The sequence below is a fragment of the Erpetoichthys calabaricus genome, chromosome 3, assembly GCF_900747795.2.
Source record: "Erpetoichthys calabaricus chromosome 3, fErpCal1.3, whole genome shotgun sequence".
Classification (NCBI taxonomy): Eukaryota; Metazoa; Chordata; class Cladistia; order Polypteriformes; family Polypteridae; genus Erpetoichthys; species Erpetoichthys calabaricus.
In genome coordinates this window covers 275,574,943-275,591,784 of record NC_041396.2, presented here as the reverse complement: position 1 = coordinate 275,591,784, position 16,842 = coordinate 275,574,943, and the positions used below count along the sequence as shown (strand labels likewise).

General features: G+C 39.4%; 2 protein-coding genes across 3 annotated transcripts in view; one reads left to right on the top strand and one right to left on the bottom strand.

Annotated features, from left to right (window-relative positions):
• LOC114647613 (uncharacterized) overlaps positions 1-16,842 on the bottom strand; it is a 132,053-nt gene that overhangs the window by 67,442 nt on the left and 47,769 nt on the right. The window lies entirely within an intron of this gene.
• Positions 8,256-15,147, top strand: LOC127527281 (extracellular calcium-sensing receptor-like). Its single transcript, XM_051925433.1, has 2 exons — positions 8,256-8,635; positions 14,307-15,147. Exons 1-2 carry the CDS (start codon positions 8,378-8,380, stop codon positions 15,141-15,143), a joined length of 1,095 nt encoding a protein of 364 aa, XP_051781393.1. The 5' UTR covers positions 8,256-8,377; the 3' UTR covers positions 15,144-15,147.

Sequence of the window (16,842 nt, the reverse complement as noted above, 5' to 3'; positions counted from 1 at the left end):
TCCTGGTGTATGTTTTGCTTGTGCCGTTTGAGATGCGCGTTGTTGCATGTGTAGTATTTGGGACGTGTTGTTTTGGAGCTGTAATCGATTTGCCTGTACTGTGTGAGAAGCCCGTTGTAGCCTTCCTTGCCATTTATGTCTGAGACGGGAGGTGTTTCGTTTTGAATCCGTGCCTGTTGCGATGCAGCACTTTGATTGATAGATTGCGTCATGTGGATCTAGGATGTAGATTTGTGCATATTTGCGTTGTTGATTTGTTTCAGGGTGCACTGTTCCAATGCGATTCAGTATTTGTGCACATATGCGAAAGCAGTATGGGCCATTGCCTTTTGGTGGCCTGATATTTACTCCGGTAGATGCAAAAGCAAATGAACCATTGTAGGATCTAATGCAGTTCATAAAGTTTTTACTTTTAGGTACATCGTTAGTTAGAAGCTTTAGTTGAGCTTTGTGTTTTTGGAGCCGAGACATTTTTTCTTCTAGAAATATGGATAAGTAAAAAGGAGTATTGCACTCACTGTTAATATGGAGCCTTTTCTGCGGTTGAACGGTTAATAGAGCCTTATTGTAATGAGATCCACCTATGCTGCATAGTGTGAATTGTGTTTGTTCCCGTTATCCGAGTGGTATCGTTTTGTACCTGTGATCGTGAATTCATGACTTTTTTGTTCTTGAGCGTGATAAATATGGATAAGTAATAAGGAGGATCGCACTCACTGTTAATATGGAGCCTTTTCTGCGGTTGAACGGTTAATAGTGCCTCATTTTAATGAGATCTACCTATGCTGCATATTGTGAACGTGTTGAGATGACGTATGTTTAATACGGACGGTTCATTTAGAAATGGGGCTTTGTGTGTCATTTGTTATTTATGTTACTGTGGTCGTGGGTCTGAATCGTCGTTTTTGTGTACGTTTCGTGTGCTATGTCCGTAGTCTGTCCCGTTTCGTGTCCAATGGGCTTTGTGTGGTGCTCGCGGCTTCTTTTTTTTTTGTGTGCTTGTGGCTTGTTGAATCCTCCTCTTTGCAATGGGATTAAATCCTCCTCTTTGTGTGAGTCCGGCCCGTTGCTTGTGTGTGTGTGTGTGTTGGTGGGGGGGTTTCGCGGGCTCTTTTTTTTTGTTTGCCAGGGGCTTGTTGAATCGTCCTCTTTGTGTGCGTCTCGTCCATTGCTTGTGTGTGTGTGTGTGTGTGGGGGGGGGGTGTTTTGCTCGTGCGGCACTGTGTGCGTCGCCTGCGTTTGACTCCTTTTTTCTGTGGTCTTGTCCGCCTCTCGCGGCGCCTCATTTCTTGGGGCGCCTGCGCATTACGTCTTTTTGTGGCTACGGCCAGTTGGAAAAAAAACAAAAAAAAAAAACAAGTTTTCTCTACAGGCCATTGTTTCCCTCTCTACTTCTTTTCATTTTTCTGATTTTCCAATGCATATTGATGTTTAACATTACACTTTCTATGAAATGAGTAAAGAACTTTTCTAAATAACTGTGTATGGCAAATAGTCAAGTCCGCTAGAAGTACGATACCTTTTAATTTCTAAATTGCCAAAGGCTGACCAAGACTGTCAAAGTAAGAAATAAATTTAGTATTATCGAGAGGTTTACATACCTCAGCAGTGACATGTCTCTGGTGACTATTCCTATGAATTCAGTAGATGGATTGGAAGAGCATGGTGGGTCATGAGGTTGCTGGGAAGGGGTGAGTGGAGCTCCTGATATCAATACAAAAGGACAAAGGTCCAAGTCTGTAGAATCTTGGTGCTTCCTGTTTTGCTATATGGTTACAAGACAGGGACACTATCCAGTGACCTGAGACGAAGACTGGACTCCTTTAGTACTGCGTCTCTTTGGAAAATCCTTGGGTATTGCTAGTTTGCCTTTGTGTTGAATGAGTGGTTGCTCATAGAGTCCTGAATCAGGCACATTACGTGCATTGTGAGAGACCAGGCCAAGGGGATACCAATGTAACACCTGGCTGCAGCAGATCGAGGGTCATTTCTGGAGGGTGGGACTACACCGCGGTCTATCTGGGGGGTTGCCAATCAGTTTCATTGTGTGGTGGGTGTGGCAACACACTGTACCAGTGCATACTCCCCAATCTGACCTGGCCTGACCTTAATTCTGGGGTCTGACTAGGCCAAGCAAGGGCATTTACCTTTTTCTCCTTCAGCGACTGTGGGATCAACTTTGTGTTGTGCTTTGGGTCATTGCCACGATGGAAGGTGAACCTTCTTCCCATTGACAACTTTCTGGCAGAGGGCAACAGGTTTTCATCAAGAATTTAATGGTATTTTGCCCCATCCATTTTTCCTTATGTCTTGACAAGTGCCCCAGTCCATGCTGCAGAGAAACACCCCCACAACAGGATGCCACCACCTCCATGCTTTACTGTAGGTATGGTGTTCTTTGGAAGGTAAGCTGTATTGGCATTCCACAAGATATACTGTTTGCCGTTGAGAACATATAGCACAATTTGGGTCTCATCTGACCATAACACCTTTTTCCATTTGAATTCAGGATCTTCAAGGTGTGTTTTTGCAAAGCTCAATCAAGACCTGATGTGGCCTTTCTTGGGGAGTGTCTCTTTTCTTGCAACCCTCCCTAACAAGACACATTTGTGATATTGTTGTCTCATGCACAGAATGCCCAGCCTAATCCGGGAAACATACTAATAGTACCAAACACATTCTGCTTGATTATGGACTTTACTGTGCCCCTAGGGATAGATTCTTCTTCTTCTTTTGGCTGCTCTAGTTAGGGGTCGCCACAGCGGATCATCTTCTCCCATATCTTTCTGTCCTCTGTATCTTGTTCTGTTATACTCATCACCTGCATGTCCTCTCTCAGCACATACATAAACCTTCTCTTAGCCCTTCCTCTTTTTCTCTTACCTGGCAGCTCTATCCTTAGCATCCTTCTCCCAATATACTCGGCATCTTTCCTCTGCACATGTCCAAACCAACGCAATCTCACCTCTCTAACTTTGTCTCCCAACCGTCCAACTTGAGCTGATCTTCTAATGTACTCATTTCTAATCCTAGGGATTGATGAAGCATTTAAATTTTTTTGCATCTGTCTCCTGACTTGTGCCTGTCAACAACTTCATCCCAAAGAACATTTTGACAGTGACCTGCCCCTCATAATTGATTGATTGTTTTCAGTTGCACTTCCAAAACCTGGAATGCTCCAGGAATAGCTGATTTTATGCTAAACCAATCAGAATGGTTACAGTTGATCACAGGCAGAAGCCAATTAGCTTGGAATGCAATGGAGAAGGTCATTAGTCACACCTGATTGAGCTTACAAGTAATTTTTAGGCGGGAGGTGATCCTTTAACCATTTCAGTGATTCTGTCTTTTTATTTTTTTCTGAACTGTTGCTATTACATCTTTCACTAGGCTGTTAGGAGTTGCATTGAGTAAATGCAGCTGGAAAATATTTTTGTGTGTATCTTCATTCCAGGCTGCAAAGCAACAAAATGTGAATATTTTTAAGGGGAGTGATTCTTATCTATACCCCCTGTATGTGCAAGGCGTCATGAACTCTGTATACTATTAATGCAGTTTAGAGTTTAATATCATGCTCAGTGTTTTAAAATCAGGTCTCCATTCAACACTTAGTCCTTCAGCAGGACAGTGATCCAAAATATAAATTCAAAAGCACTCCGACACAGTTTAAGACTTCAGAGACAACCAATTAGTACCAATATGATCCCCAGTGAACAACAATGAAGAGACCTGAAAACAGCATCAAAATAAAGGCACTATATAAATCAAATGTTTTATTATTATTGTCATTAAAGGCACATTATAACAATGAAGAATAAAAAGAATCTAAATGCCAAAATATTAATTGAAAGACATAATATTGTATCGATGCCTACAGAAATTGTTAAACAGATATTCTTTCTAAAGGCTGTGCAGCTAAGCACTGGTTCTTGAATGCCAATAATTTTGTCCAAGTTATTTTTGTTCTAATACAATAATTGTAATTGATATTTTTTGCTTTTCTCTTTGTTTAAATTGTAAGAACACTAATAAAAGTGAGAAAGTCATTACTTTTTTCTTCTGTCTATTTTGATCCTAGACTTGGGATCAATATATTTGACCACAAGTCAATTTTTTTTTTACACACACACACTCAATTATCCATATTACTAACCGAGAATGCTAAACCGGATGATGGACGCAGGCACATCCGGCAATGGGCCGTAGCTGCAAAAAGACGTACTGCGCAGGCGCAAAAACAGTCCGCGAGGGTCGGCTGAGGAGCCGAGAAAGGCGGATAGAAGAGGGCGACAGAGGCGGATGAGGGGCCGCGAGAGGCGGACAAGACCACAGAAAAAAGGAGTGAGCACAGGAAAAATTGAGAAATGAGGCGCAAAGAGCACCGAAAAAAGGAAACGGCCCATAAAAAAGTATTCAAACGCAAGCAAAGCACGAAACACATTGCACACGAAACTAGACCCAAAAAAAAAAAAAGAAAAAAAGAGGCTCGCGCACAACAGCAAGGCACCCCCCCCCCCCTACAGGCACCGGACGGGACACACACCAACAGGGGGATTCAACAAGCCCATGGAACACAAAAAAAAGAACACAAAACCACCCCACAGACCCTACAAGCAAGGGACGGGACACACACAAAGAGGGGGATTCAACAAGACACAGGAACACAAAAAGAAAGAAGACGCTCGCGCGACAACAATCCTCAATCCCCCACACACACACACATCCATAAGAAGTGACACCCAAAGCCACATATTCTAAAGTGAACGTCAACACCTTCACACTAGACAGCATAGGTGTCAGCATAGGTGGATCTCCTTACAATAAAGCACTATTAACCGTTCAACTGCAGAAAAGGAAACATATTAACAGTGACTGCGATCCTCCTTATTACTTATCCATATTTCGCATGCTGAGAAAGAAACAAGTCATGAATACACGGTCACGGGTACAAAACGAAAATGAAAGGATAACAGGAACAAACACACGAAAACGAAAGAAACAACAAAATAGACGGCTATGCAGCATAGGTGGATCTCATTACAATAAGGCACTATTAACCGTTCAACCGCAGAAAAGGCTCCATATTAACAGTGAGTGCAATACTTCTTATTACTTATCCATATTTCTAAAAGAAAAAATGTCTCGACTCCAAAAACGCAAAGCTCAACTAAAGCTTCTAACTAACGATGTACATAAAAGTAAAAACTTTATGAACTGCATTAGATCCTACAATGGTTCATTTGCTTTTGCATATACCGGAGTAAATATCAAGCCACCAAAAGGCAATGGCCCATACTGCTTTCGCATATGTGCACAAATACTGCATCGCATTGGAACAGTGCACCCTGAAACAAATCAACAACGCAAATATGCACAAATCTACATCCTAGATCCACATGACGCAAACTATCAATCAAAGTGCTGCATCGCAACAGGCAAGGATTCAAAACGAAACACCTCCCGTCTCAGACATACGTTAATGGCAGCGAAGGCTACAACGGGCTTCTCACACAGCACAGGCAAATCGATTACAGCTCCAAAACAACACGTCCCAAATACTACACATGCAACAACGCGCCTCTCAAACGGCACAAGCAAAACATACACCAGGAAAATTCATTCGGATTAATGAATGTCATTTGCAATCATTGTCATTCAGTTCACTTCCCTGAAGAAACAACTGGCAATACAAGTTATACATTTACACGTTGTTGTCAAAAGGGTCAAATTAGACTGCCTTCTTTACATTCATATACTGAATATCTACAAAAGCTTCTAACTAACGATGTACCTGAAAGTGAAATCTTTATCAACTGCATTAGATCCTACAAATCGGTATCCACTATGAACATTAACGGTGGCACTTCACGTGACATCCGTCTTGAAAAAATGTTGTTTATTGATGAATGTACAATGGCATAAAGTCACTTACTCAACACCATTCATAAACTTCTACAAACGTTTATGAATAATAATATTCGATTTGAAGGAAAGGTACTTTTATGAGGAGGAGATTTTAGACAGTGATTAGCTATTCTTCCAGATGCCATACACTCAGCTATTGTTCAGTGCAACTTAAAATACGCAGACAATTGGCATTGCTTTCAAAAGATACAGTTAGTAAAAAAGATACGATGTCCAGAACCAGATCATAACAATTGCTTATTACAACTGAGAGATGGTACACTCACCAATACAGATGGACTTCAGCCACATATTATTACAATTCCTCAAGCCTTTATCTGCGACAACTTAGTTACAGAGAGATTTGGAACAGCAATCTCATTAGACCAAATGCCCCTTTTAACACAACGCACTATATTATGTCCAAAAAATATTAATATGGAAAACATTAATACCCAAGTCATTCCATTACTTCCTGGAGAGACACAACTCTTTCTAAGCTCTGACAAACTTGACTCTGATCACAACAATAACCATCTTAAATGACCTTACAAGTTCTGAGCTGGAATTACCTTTTACACTTAAACGGCGTGTACAAAGAAATTTTCAAATAAACCTTTACACTGTGACACACACTTTATTGTTTGCTTTCTATTTGCATCATCTACACCGTCACACTATTCTATATCTCATTCATACATCACGCTCTTTGTCATTCCCAACACCAGGGGTTGGCGAGCGAAGCGAGCAGGGGGCGGAGCCCTCTAGTATGAAACCTAATTAATATTTAGAGATACAGTATCTGAAAAGAACTTCCTTCTCATTTCAAGATTTCTCAAATTAATTTCAAGGTACCTTAAAAACTTAGGGAGTGTCACTGGAAACATAGGCAATTTTGCAGAAAGTCATTTAAAGATACCTTGAATTGCATGTCAGACATTTCAAAATGCCTACATCTCAAAATGTCTCTAAATGTTAATTTGGCTTGCCATACAACAAGAACAGCCTACTCAATAAAAAAAACCTTGTAGGGAAAAAAATGGAAGAAATTTTTGGAAAGGCAATTCAGAGTGTGATCCTCTTCCAGGTAGGTTGGGCTTGCAATGGGTGTCAAAAATGGGGTAAATACAACACACAAAACAAAACACAAGTAATTCTCTTCACAGAGCTAAGTTGGCCAATCTATCACTGCCAACTCAGAAATGAAATACAACATTACAAACTGCTTTGTTCTTGCACAGTGCTCCTCACCAAGTGCAGGGCGTCAACACAACTCTCAATGTAAGATGCAAGAATAAATTATACCACTCACTAAAAACAGAACTATCATATATAAGGATACTGATTTCTTCAAATACCTCAAAAACAAAGTAGAAACTAATTAAAAATGAAAAACAACAATGTCAGTCCAATTATGTCCATATGTTATTCACCTCTATTTACATACACAAATATATAAGGGACTCTTTTATGTAACACTCCTTGTTTTAAAATTATCAACAGATACAAGAAAGAAAGGAGACAGAAATTGTAAATGATATGAGAAACCTCTATCTGTCAGTAGGTGATGAATGCAAGTGGGAAAAAAATTGCGATTTATTATGATTTATTAAAAGAAAATAAAATGGACAGTTCTAAAGTGACTGATACAATCTGAACTCCATGGTTAAAATTTCTTGTCCAATGCTTTTTAGTGCTGTTTCTGTTAACATTTCTATTCTGTATGAAAACAAATCAACTTTAAGAGATGTTAAACTACTGAAAAAAGTCAATTAAAGCAGACTCTCCTTTCCTTCCTTAGTACTATAATTTTCTTCTTTTACCATGTAGATAGTGCCCAGAGTACAAAGAACATTTAACTTGGAACTTGTACCTATGCAGAATGAAATTCTGTTGCATTTTATGGCAGCAGAACAATTCTCCATGTAGTTCTTTTAATCAATTGTTTTTAGTGTAGAAAAGAGAAATCATATCTATGTATATTGTTACATTTTTTATAATTTAATGTGCTTTTATTAACCAGTTTATCTATGTATACATTTCTTCAAACTGGAGATGTATATTATTCAAGAAAATGGAAATTTAAATTTAACAGAGAAAATAATTTGAGATTAGAAAAAAATGAAGGGCACAAGTTAATTCTTTATAAACATTAATTGCTTCTTTCCTTAAGGAACGATTAGTGACATGACATAATATGAGTCACTCAGTGCTATCCTGGCCCCCAGGCTTTGATTTTACCTGTAGTTGTCAAAGATAGTTTGTTATGAGCTTACAAGGTCAGGATTCACAAGGTGCCATGAGGCTAGTGGATACATTTTTAACAACTCAAAGGGCATGGAAAGCAAAAAGAAGACCAAAAAAATTATAAACAATTTAGTAATGAAAAAAAAAACTTTTACATTGATTATTTTGTGATGACTCATTCTCTATATTTAGTTTCAGCTTTAGAACATATCGTTGGCTGCATTCCATGGTCTACGCCATCAATGAGATCAACGGCAATCCCAACCTGCTCCCCAATGTGACCTTGGGCTACAGTCTGTATGACTCCTGTGATGTCATCCCCCGGGGCATTGAAGGTGTTATGTGGCTGGTCTCCGGCCAGGATGAAGTGGTTCCAAATTACCGCTGTAATACTAAAGCTCCCTTGGCAGCAGTCATTGGAGATGGAGCATCATCTGTTTCAATCCCCATGGCCATTCTGCTTGGAATATACCGCTATCCTCAGGTACTAATGATTATATTCAACTTGTGATTACCACTAAATATATATTTTTTATAATGTCTCATGTTATTAGAGCCATTAAAAAGTCATATGTTAGTCTTGAGGTCCAACAATGGTTCCTGCTATCTCAGAGAACCAATAGTCTGGGTTTATTCCCTTATCCTGTCACCTTAGCATGTGGAATTTGCAGACTCTGCTTGTATCAATGTCAATTTTCTCAGGGTTTTCAGATGTTCTTCAGCACCTCAAAGATGTGTAGGTTAGGTTGATGGTCAGTGGCACTATTAGCTTATTAGAGTGAATGTGGATGTGTGAAAATGAACAGATTTTTACAGGGTTTTGCCCAGTTCAGGAATATCAGATTAAAGTCTATGTCACATTACATGATTTCCAGTTGGAGGGTAGGACAATCTTGATGATTGCAGTTGCTAATCTCATTTCAAATTACATGCCTGTATGAAAACTTTCTACCACGGTTTCACATTTCCAAATTATTGTGAGTTATCTCCTTTTTCTATACGTGCTGCATGACATAGGGCTGGGTGATTTTTTTTTATTAATTCATTTAATATCCATTAATGTTTTAAAGTGATAGTCATAAGTAAAAAAAATAAAGATATTTTTTACAAAATGGTACAATTACAAAGTTTAGCAAACACCTTTGTTTAATTAGCTGTTCACTTGTTTACCTTGTGTACAGTTAAAACAATTTGGCCAAAAATCTCCACAAGGCAAGGGTGACTCAAAAGCTGAGTCCTGACAACAGGAATGCAAATAGGGCTGGTCAAAAAACTGTGGCGGGAGGGTGGGCAAAGAGAAGCTCCTCCAGCCCACTTGCAATGAAAATCAGCAGCCAAAATCCAAGGGGTGGAGACTGGGAATGAAAAAAGGGGAGCTAAAGGAAACGGGTGCACTTTTCAGTTTAGATGGTGATCGTTCCATAAGGGGGGCAACATGGTCACCACTTTGTACATTTAAACACATACTCCTAGGATGTGTCAGTTATTTTATTTTGTTTAATTCCCATTTGGTATGTTTTGATGTCAATCCTGTAATTAAAAATCTGACTTTCCCCTTTTCTATTGGAATTGAGCAAGCATTTGTTTCAAAGGTTTTCATCATCATTTTAATTCTCATTTTTAAGTTGACATAACTGGTTTCAAAGTATAAAGTTCAGCATCATGCACGTCCAGGTTTTGCAAGTGTATGGCTACATCCTAAAACCCTTGCTTGATTTTCAGTCTAGTATTAATTTTAGGTTACAATCTTTTTATGGATTTGGACAATGTTCTTCAGTTTATGTCTTGACTAAGTTCAGGAAGATTTTTCTTGACTCTTGGTCTCCCAGTTTTGACTTGGCTATTACTAAATCCTGTCTCGTAATTCTACTCTCATTTCAGACTGCTGTTATTTAGTGCAGTCAATACACTTTCTGTGCACAATATTACAATTACTTGCTACAAGCCAATACTTTTGCAGGACACATTTAAAAGTTTTTTGATATTGGCTAGACAATTCCTCCAAGTCTAGTGTAAATGTTCTATAAACTGAGTTCACTTAAAGATTTGTATGAAGTCAATATATCTGAATCAGGTTAAATTAGGTCACAAAAGAAAAACCTTAAGAAAGAAAATTAATCAAAAACAAGTTTCTATTCAGAAACAAAGAGTAAAAGAAGATGTACAAACTACACTGCTCAAAAAAAAAAAAAAAAAAAAGGGAACACTTAATCATCCCCGTCTAACACCAAATCAATTAAGCTTCAGGGATATCAGCCTGTTCAGTTAGGAAACACAAGAGATTGTGAATCAACCAGCCATGAGGGTGGCATGAGGGTCCAACGTCCTCTAGTGGGACCTGTACTCACACCGGTTCACACTGAGTACATGTGACAGATGTGAAAGAGTCTGGAGACGCCATCGTGAACGTTATGTAGTCTGCAACATCATCCAGCATGACCAGTCTGGCAGTGGGTCAGTGATGGCCTAGGGAGGCATAGCCTTGGAGGGTCGCAGAAACCTCCACGTTAGCCAATGGTACCCTTATTGTTGTTAGGTACTGAGATAAAAAGAGCCATTGTCAACCCTTACACTGGTGCAGTGGGCCGTGGGTTCCTCCTGGTGCAGGACAATGCCCAGCCTCATGTGTCCAGAGCGTGTAGGCAGTTTCTGGATAATGAAGGCATTGATACCAGTGACTGGCCTGCACATTCCCCACACCTGAATATAACTGAGGACCTCTGAGATATGTATCGGTGCATCCAACACCACCAAGTAGTGCCATAGACTGTCCAGGAGCTCACTGATGCCCTGATCCAGGTCTGGAAGGAGATCCCCCACAAGACACCATCCACAGTCTCATCAGGACCATGCCCAGACATTTTCGGGAGCACATACAGGCATATGGGGGTCATTCACACTACTGAGTTGCATTATAAGTTGCCATGGATCAGCCTGTAAATTCAATTTTTGACTTTGATATTGAATCCAGTCCTAATAATTTTAGTTTCCATTGACATTTGTTACATCAGTTTGTTCTCAATGAACTAGGGGGCTCCGCCCCCTGCTCGCTTCGCTTGCCAACCCCTGGTGTTGGGAATGACAAAGAGCGTGATGTATGAATGAGATATAGAATAGTGTGACAGTGTAGATGATGCAAATAGAAAGCAAACAATAAAGTGTGTAGCACAGTGTAAAGGTTTATTTGAAAATTTCTTTGTACACGCCGTTTAAGTGTAAAAGGTAATTCCAGCTCAGAACTTGTAAGGTCATTTAAGATGGTTATTGTTGTGATCAGAGTCAAGTTTGTCAGAGCTTAGGAAGAGTTGTGTCTTTCCAGGAAGTAATGGAATGACTTGGGTATTTATGTTTTCCACATTAATATTTTTTGGACATAATATAGTGCGTCGTGTTAACAGGGGCATTTGGTCTAATGAGATTGCTGTTCCAAATCTCTCTGTAACTAAGTCGTCGCAGATAAAGGCTTGAGGAATTGTAATAATATGTGGCTGAAGTCCATCTGTATTGGTGAGTGTACCATCTCTCAGTTGTAATAAGCAATTGTTATGATCTGGTTCTGGACATCGTATCTTTTTTACTAACTGTATGTTTTGAAAGCAATGTCAATTGTTTGCGTATTTTAAGGTGCACTGAACAATAGCTGAGTGCATGGCATCTGGAAGAATAGCTAATCACTGTCTAAAATCTCCTCCTCATAAAAGTACCTTTCCTCCAAATCGAATATTATTATTCATAAACGTTTGTTCATGCCATTGAACATTCATCAATAAACAACATTTTTTCAAGACGGATGTCACGTGCAGTGCCACCGTTAATGTTCATAGTGGATTCCGATTTGTAGGACCTAATGTAGTTGATAAAGATTTCACTTTCAGGTACATCGTCAGTTATAAGCTTCTGTAGATATTCAGTATATGAATGTAAAGAAGGCAGTCTAATTTGACCCTTTTGACAACAACGTGTAAATGTATAACTTGTATTGCCAGTTGTTTCTTCAGGGAAGTGAACTGAATGACAATGATTGCAAATGACATTCATTAATCCGAATGAATTTTCCTGGTGTATGTTTTGCTTGTGCCGTTTGAGAGGCGCGTTGTTGCATGTGTAGTATTTGGGACGTGTTGTTTTGGAGCTGTAATCGATTTGCCTGTGCTGTGTGAGAAGCCCGTTGTAGCCTTCGCTGCCATTAACGTATGTCTGAGACGGGAGGTGTTTCGTTTTGAATCCGTGCCTGTTGCGATGCAGCACTTTGATTGATAGTTTGCGTCATGTGGATCTAGGATGTAGATTTGTGCATATTAAATGAACTATTGTAGGATCTAATGCAGTTCATAAAGTTTTTACTTTTAGGTACATCGTTAGTTAGAAGCTTTAGTTGAGCTTTGCGTTTTTGGAGTCGAGTCATTTTTTCTTTTAGAAATATGGATAAGTAATAAGGAGTATTGCACTCACTGTTAATATGGAGCCTTTTCTGCGGTTGAACGGTTAATAGTGCCTTATTGTAATGAGATCCACCTATGCTGCATAGCCGTCTATTTTGTTGTTTCTTTCGTGTTCGTGTGTTTGTTCCTGTTATCCTTTCCTTTTCGTTTTGTACCCGTGACCATGTATTCATGACTTGTTTCTTTCTCAGCATGCGAAATATGGATAAGTAATAAGGAGGATCGCAGTCACTGTTAATATGTTTCCTTTTCTGCAGTTGAACGGTTAATAGTGCTTTATTGTAAGGAGATCCACCAATGCTGACACCTATGCTGTCTAGTGTGAAGGTGTTTATGTTCACTTTAGAATATGTGGCTTTGGGTGTCACTTCTTATGGATGTGTGTGGGGGGGCGTTGAGGATTGTTGTCGCGCGAGCGTCTTCTTTCTTTTTGTGTTTCTGTGTCTTGTTGAATCCCCCTGTTTGTGTGTGTCCCGTCCCTTGCTTGTAGAGTCTGTGGGGTGGTTTTGTGTTCTTTTTTTTGTGTTCCATGGGCTTGTTGAATCCCCCTCTTGGTGTGTGTCCCGTCCGGTGCCTGTAGGGGGGGGGCGGGGGGGGGGGATGGGGTGCCTTGCTGTTGTGCGCGAGCCTCTTTTTTTTTTTTTTTTTTTTTTTTTTTTTTGGGTCTAGTCTTGTGTGCAATGTGTTTCGTGCTTTGCCTGCGTTTCCTCATTTCTCCATTTTTCCTGTGCTCACTCCTTTTTTCTGTGGTCTTGTCCGCCTCTCGCGGCCCCTCATCCGCCTCTCTCGCCCGCCTTTCTCGGCTCCTCAGCCGACTCTCGCGGACTCTTTTTGCGCCTGTGCAGTACGTCTTTTTGCAGCTACGGCCCATTGCCGGATGTGCCTGCGTCCATCATCCGGTTTAGCATTCTCGGTTAGTAATATGGGTTACACAGCATTACTCAGTAAACATTTTCCACTTAAAAATTTCGTTCATCGAGATCCAAGGTGTGATTTAAGTATTATCTTAAATTTTTTTCACCACTGAAGAAAGACAAAATGCTATTACTTTAACATTTTCAAAAGTCCAAACAAATCAAAATGAAAAGCTCTTGAATTGGTCAATCCCATGAGGCTTAATTTCCCATTTATGATTTGTGTGGATTACTACAGAAGAATCTAATAATACTTTAGCCAAAATGCATCAATTTTGCATGTTTTGTGCATAAGCTAGACAAAAATCATATAGATTATGTGACTCAAGTAATGTGAGATTTTTTTCTATTTCCATGGATGTTTTTCACATTACTGCATAATAAACAACTTTACACTACACAGCAAATACATCTTTGTATCTTACTCAATAGGAAGAATCCTAATTCATTTATCATAATGCATTGAGAAAATAATCTGTCAGGCGTTTATTAAATTTTCCTCAATTAACTAAGCATAAGCAAATGTTGCTAATGTTTGGGCACTTTAAAATGCTTTAATTAATTGTTAGTACTCTTCTTTCATTCTTTTACTACTCTCTCTGAATGCTACAGGTAGGGTAGGTAATATCTGGTTGATCTTTCATAAAATGAAGTACCATATACCTTATTGATCTAAAACGTACTTACTGCAATCTTAAAAATCAATTTAAAAAAAAATTCAAAAACACATGCTTACCACAAACATCAAGATGGGGTGCAATCATAATAAATAGTTTTCCCTTTTTTTCGTTTTTTGCAGATTAGCTACTTTGCAACAGCTCCAGCTCTGAGCAACAAGCATGAATTCCCATCTTTCTTCCGCACTATTCCGACTGACATGGTCCAAGGTATAGGGTTGGCACAGCTGGTTAATTATTTTGGGTGGTCATGGGTGGGTATACTGACTGATGACGATGACTATGGACAAGGCATTGCTGCAGTTTTTATGAAGGAAGCACAGGCTTCTGGAATATGTGTTGAATTCTTGGAGCGAGTGCCAATACTCTACTCTGAAGAGCGAACACGCCACATAGTAGAAGTCATCAAGGCATCTACTGTCAATGCTATTGCAGTCTTCTCTTGGGAGGCCTACCTTTATCCTGTCATTAAAGAGATTGATAGGCAGAATATTACTGGGAAAATCTGGATTGGAAGTGAGTCCTGGTCTTCTTCTCCAGTGTTATCCAAGAATCAGATTTTCAAGATGCTGACTGGAAGTATAGGATTTGCAATTCACAGAGGGGATATCCCTGGGTTCAAAGAGTATCTGCTTAGTATACACCCATTCAAATCTGCTAATGATATATATGTTAAGCTTTTCTGGGAAGAGGCTTTTAATTGCAAGTGGACCACCTCTATTGGAGGTCTTGAAGCAGAAAATGGACAAAAACTCTGCAATGGAAAGGAACAGCTAGCCAAACTGGATAACATTTTTTTGGATGTGACTAATTTACGGATGACCTACAATACCTACAATGCCATTTATGCTGTGGCGCATGCACTGCATGATCTGAACTCCTGCATACCTGGGAAAGGTCCCTTTAAAGAGCAGTCATGTGCAAATATTACAGATTTTGAACCATGGCAGGTAACTTGATTAGTTAAGCATTATTGGACTCATATTGCAGTAGTTAAAATAGGTCCATTTACTCATTCATTTGTTTTCCAAATTCACAGTTTTGAGTGGAGGTTACTGGATCTTTACCTAGGTCTCTTGAATAGCTAGGTAACAGCAATAACCACTGCACCACCATGTCACTCCATTTTGATACTTTCCTAAAATTCATAAAATTTCCTCACAATTATACTACATAATTAATATATTGTATAATTTAATATTAATTATTTAATTATCTTTACTGTGAAGTAAATAAATGTTGGTAAGCAATACCCATTAGCTCATGAAGTTTTTCTAAACACTCTAGTTCAAGCACTGTATCGGACACATCTCTCTATTATAAAAAGAAATTCTGTCCCGTCCTGATAAGTCTACGATACGTGATCTTCTCGGAAGATAATTTAAAGACCAGCGAGACGAAAGAGACCTGCCACGGTGCGTCTCACGGGAACATAGAAAGAGAGTCTTGCAAGACACACCCTACTTACAAGCAATATCAAAAAAAAAACAAATCAATAGTGTAAAGGCGGTCATGCAGCACACACAGCTCCAGGGCTCTCAGTGCATATAGTGTATAAGGTCAATACGGTAGAAATGAAATGAATAGGGTAGAAATGAAATGTCGACGATTAAACAAAGAAGAAAGAAAAGCGCAAAGAAAAGAGACCCAAAAGCGATGGAGAGAAAAAAAATGCTAAAAAGAAAAACAATAATCTAGGTGCAAATTTAGAAAATAAGGAATGTGATGATCAGCCCGGAACAAGTGGAATGGAAAAAAAGCACGTCCAATCGGGCACAGAGAAAAGAGACTCAAATGTTTTGGACAGAAAAAAGAGCAAAAAAGAATAATCGTGGTGCAAATTCAGAAAATAAGGAAAGTAATTATTAGCCTGGAACAAGTGGAATTGAAAAAAAAGCACGTCCAATCCGGCTCAGAATTAAAAGACAATGAATAAAAGACAAAGTAGAACTTCATAAAGACGTTTACAAACGTTGACGCTAAACACATGCAGAGCGGGTTAGAGACTATGAAACCAGTGAAACTAGAAAGGCTCAAAAAAAAAAAAAAAACAAAAAAAAAAAAAAAAAAAAAAAAAAAAACGGCACTATACACATGTGGAGAAAGCTGCGACAGCAGCTACCCCAACCGAACGCGAGCAGCGCTATACATCCTGCAAGAAAGAATTCAACCACGCCCGTGGCCAGAAATAAAAGACAGGTATTGCTTTTACAACGTCACGCGAGACCAGGCAGTGAGCCATCATTTAAAACAAGTCAACAGACCTCTAAGCTAGCAGTTGTTGGATTGCTTTTGGCAGGCAAGCATCATGTGCTCCGAGCTCTTAAAACAACGACATGCGACAGGCAGAAGAGGCAGCTAGCAAGCAGCAAAAAGACAGCAAATGATCCAAAGGCATATCCTTAGCATACGTTCAGCCGCAACACCCTTCACAACACGAGCAGTATTATACGTCTGGGAAGAAAGAGATGTAACCTCGCGCGAGGCAGGAAATAAAGAAACAAGTATTGTTTTTACAAAAGTTTTTAAAGTAAAAGTGAAAATAATGCATATGTAACAATTCACAAGAAAATAACAATCTCTTTAAATTGTAGATTGTCTGCCTAATGTAAAGTCATCCCTGATGAATGGGGACGTGGGAATGAGGGGTCCTTTCAT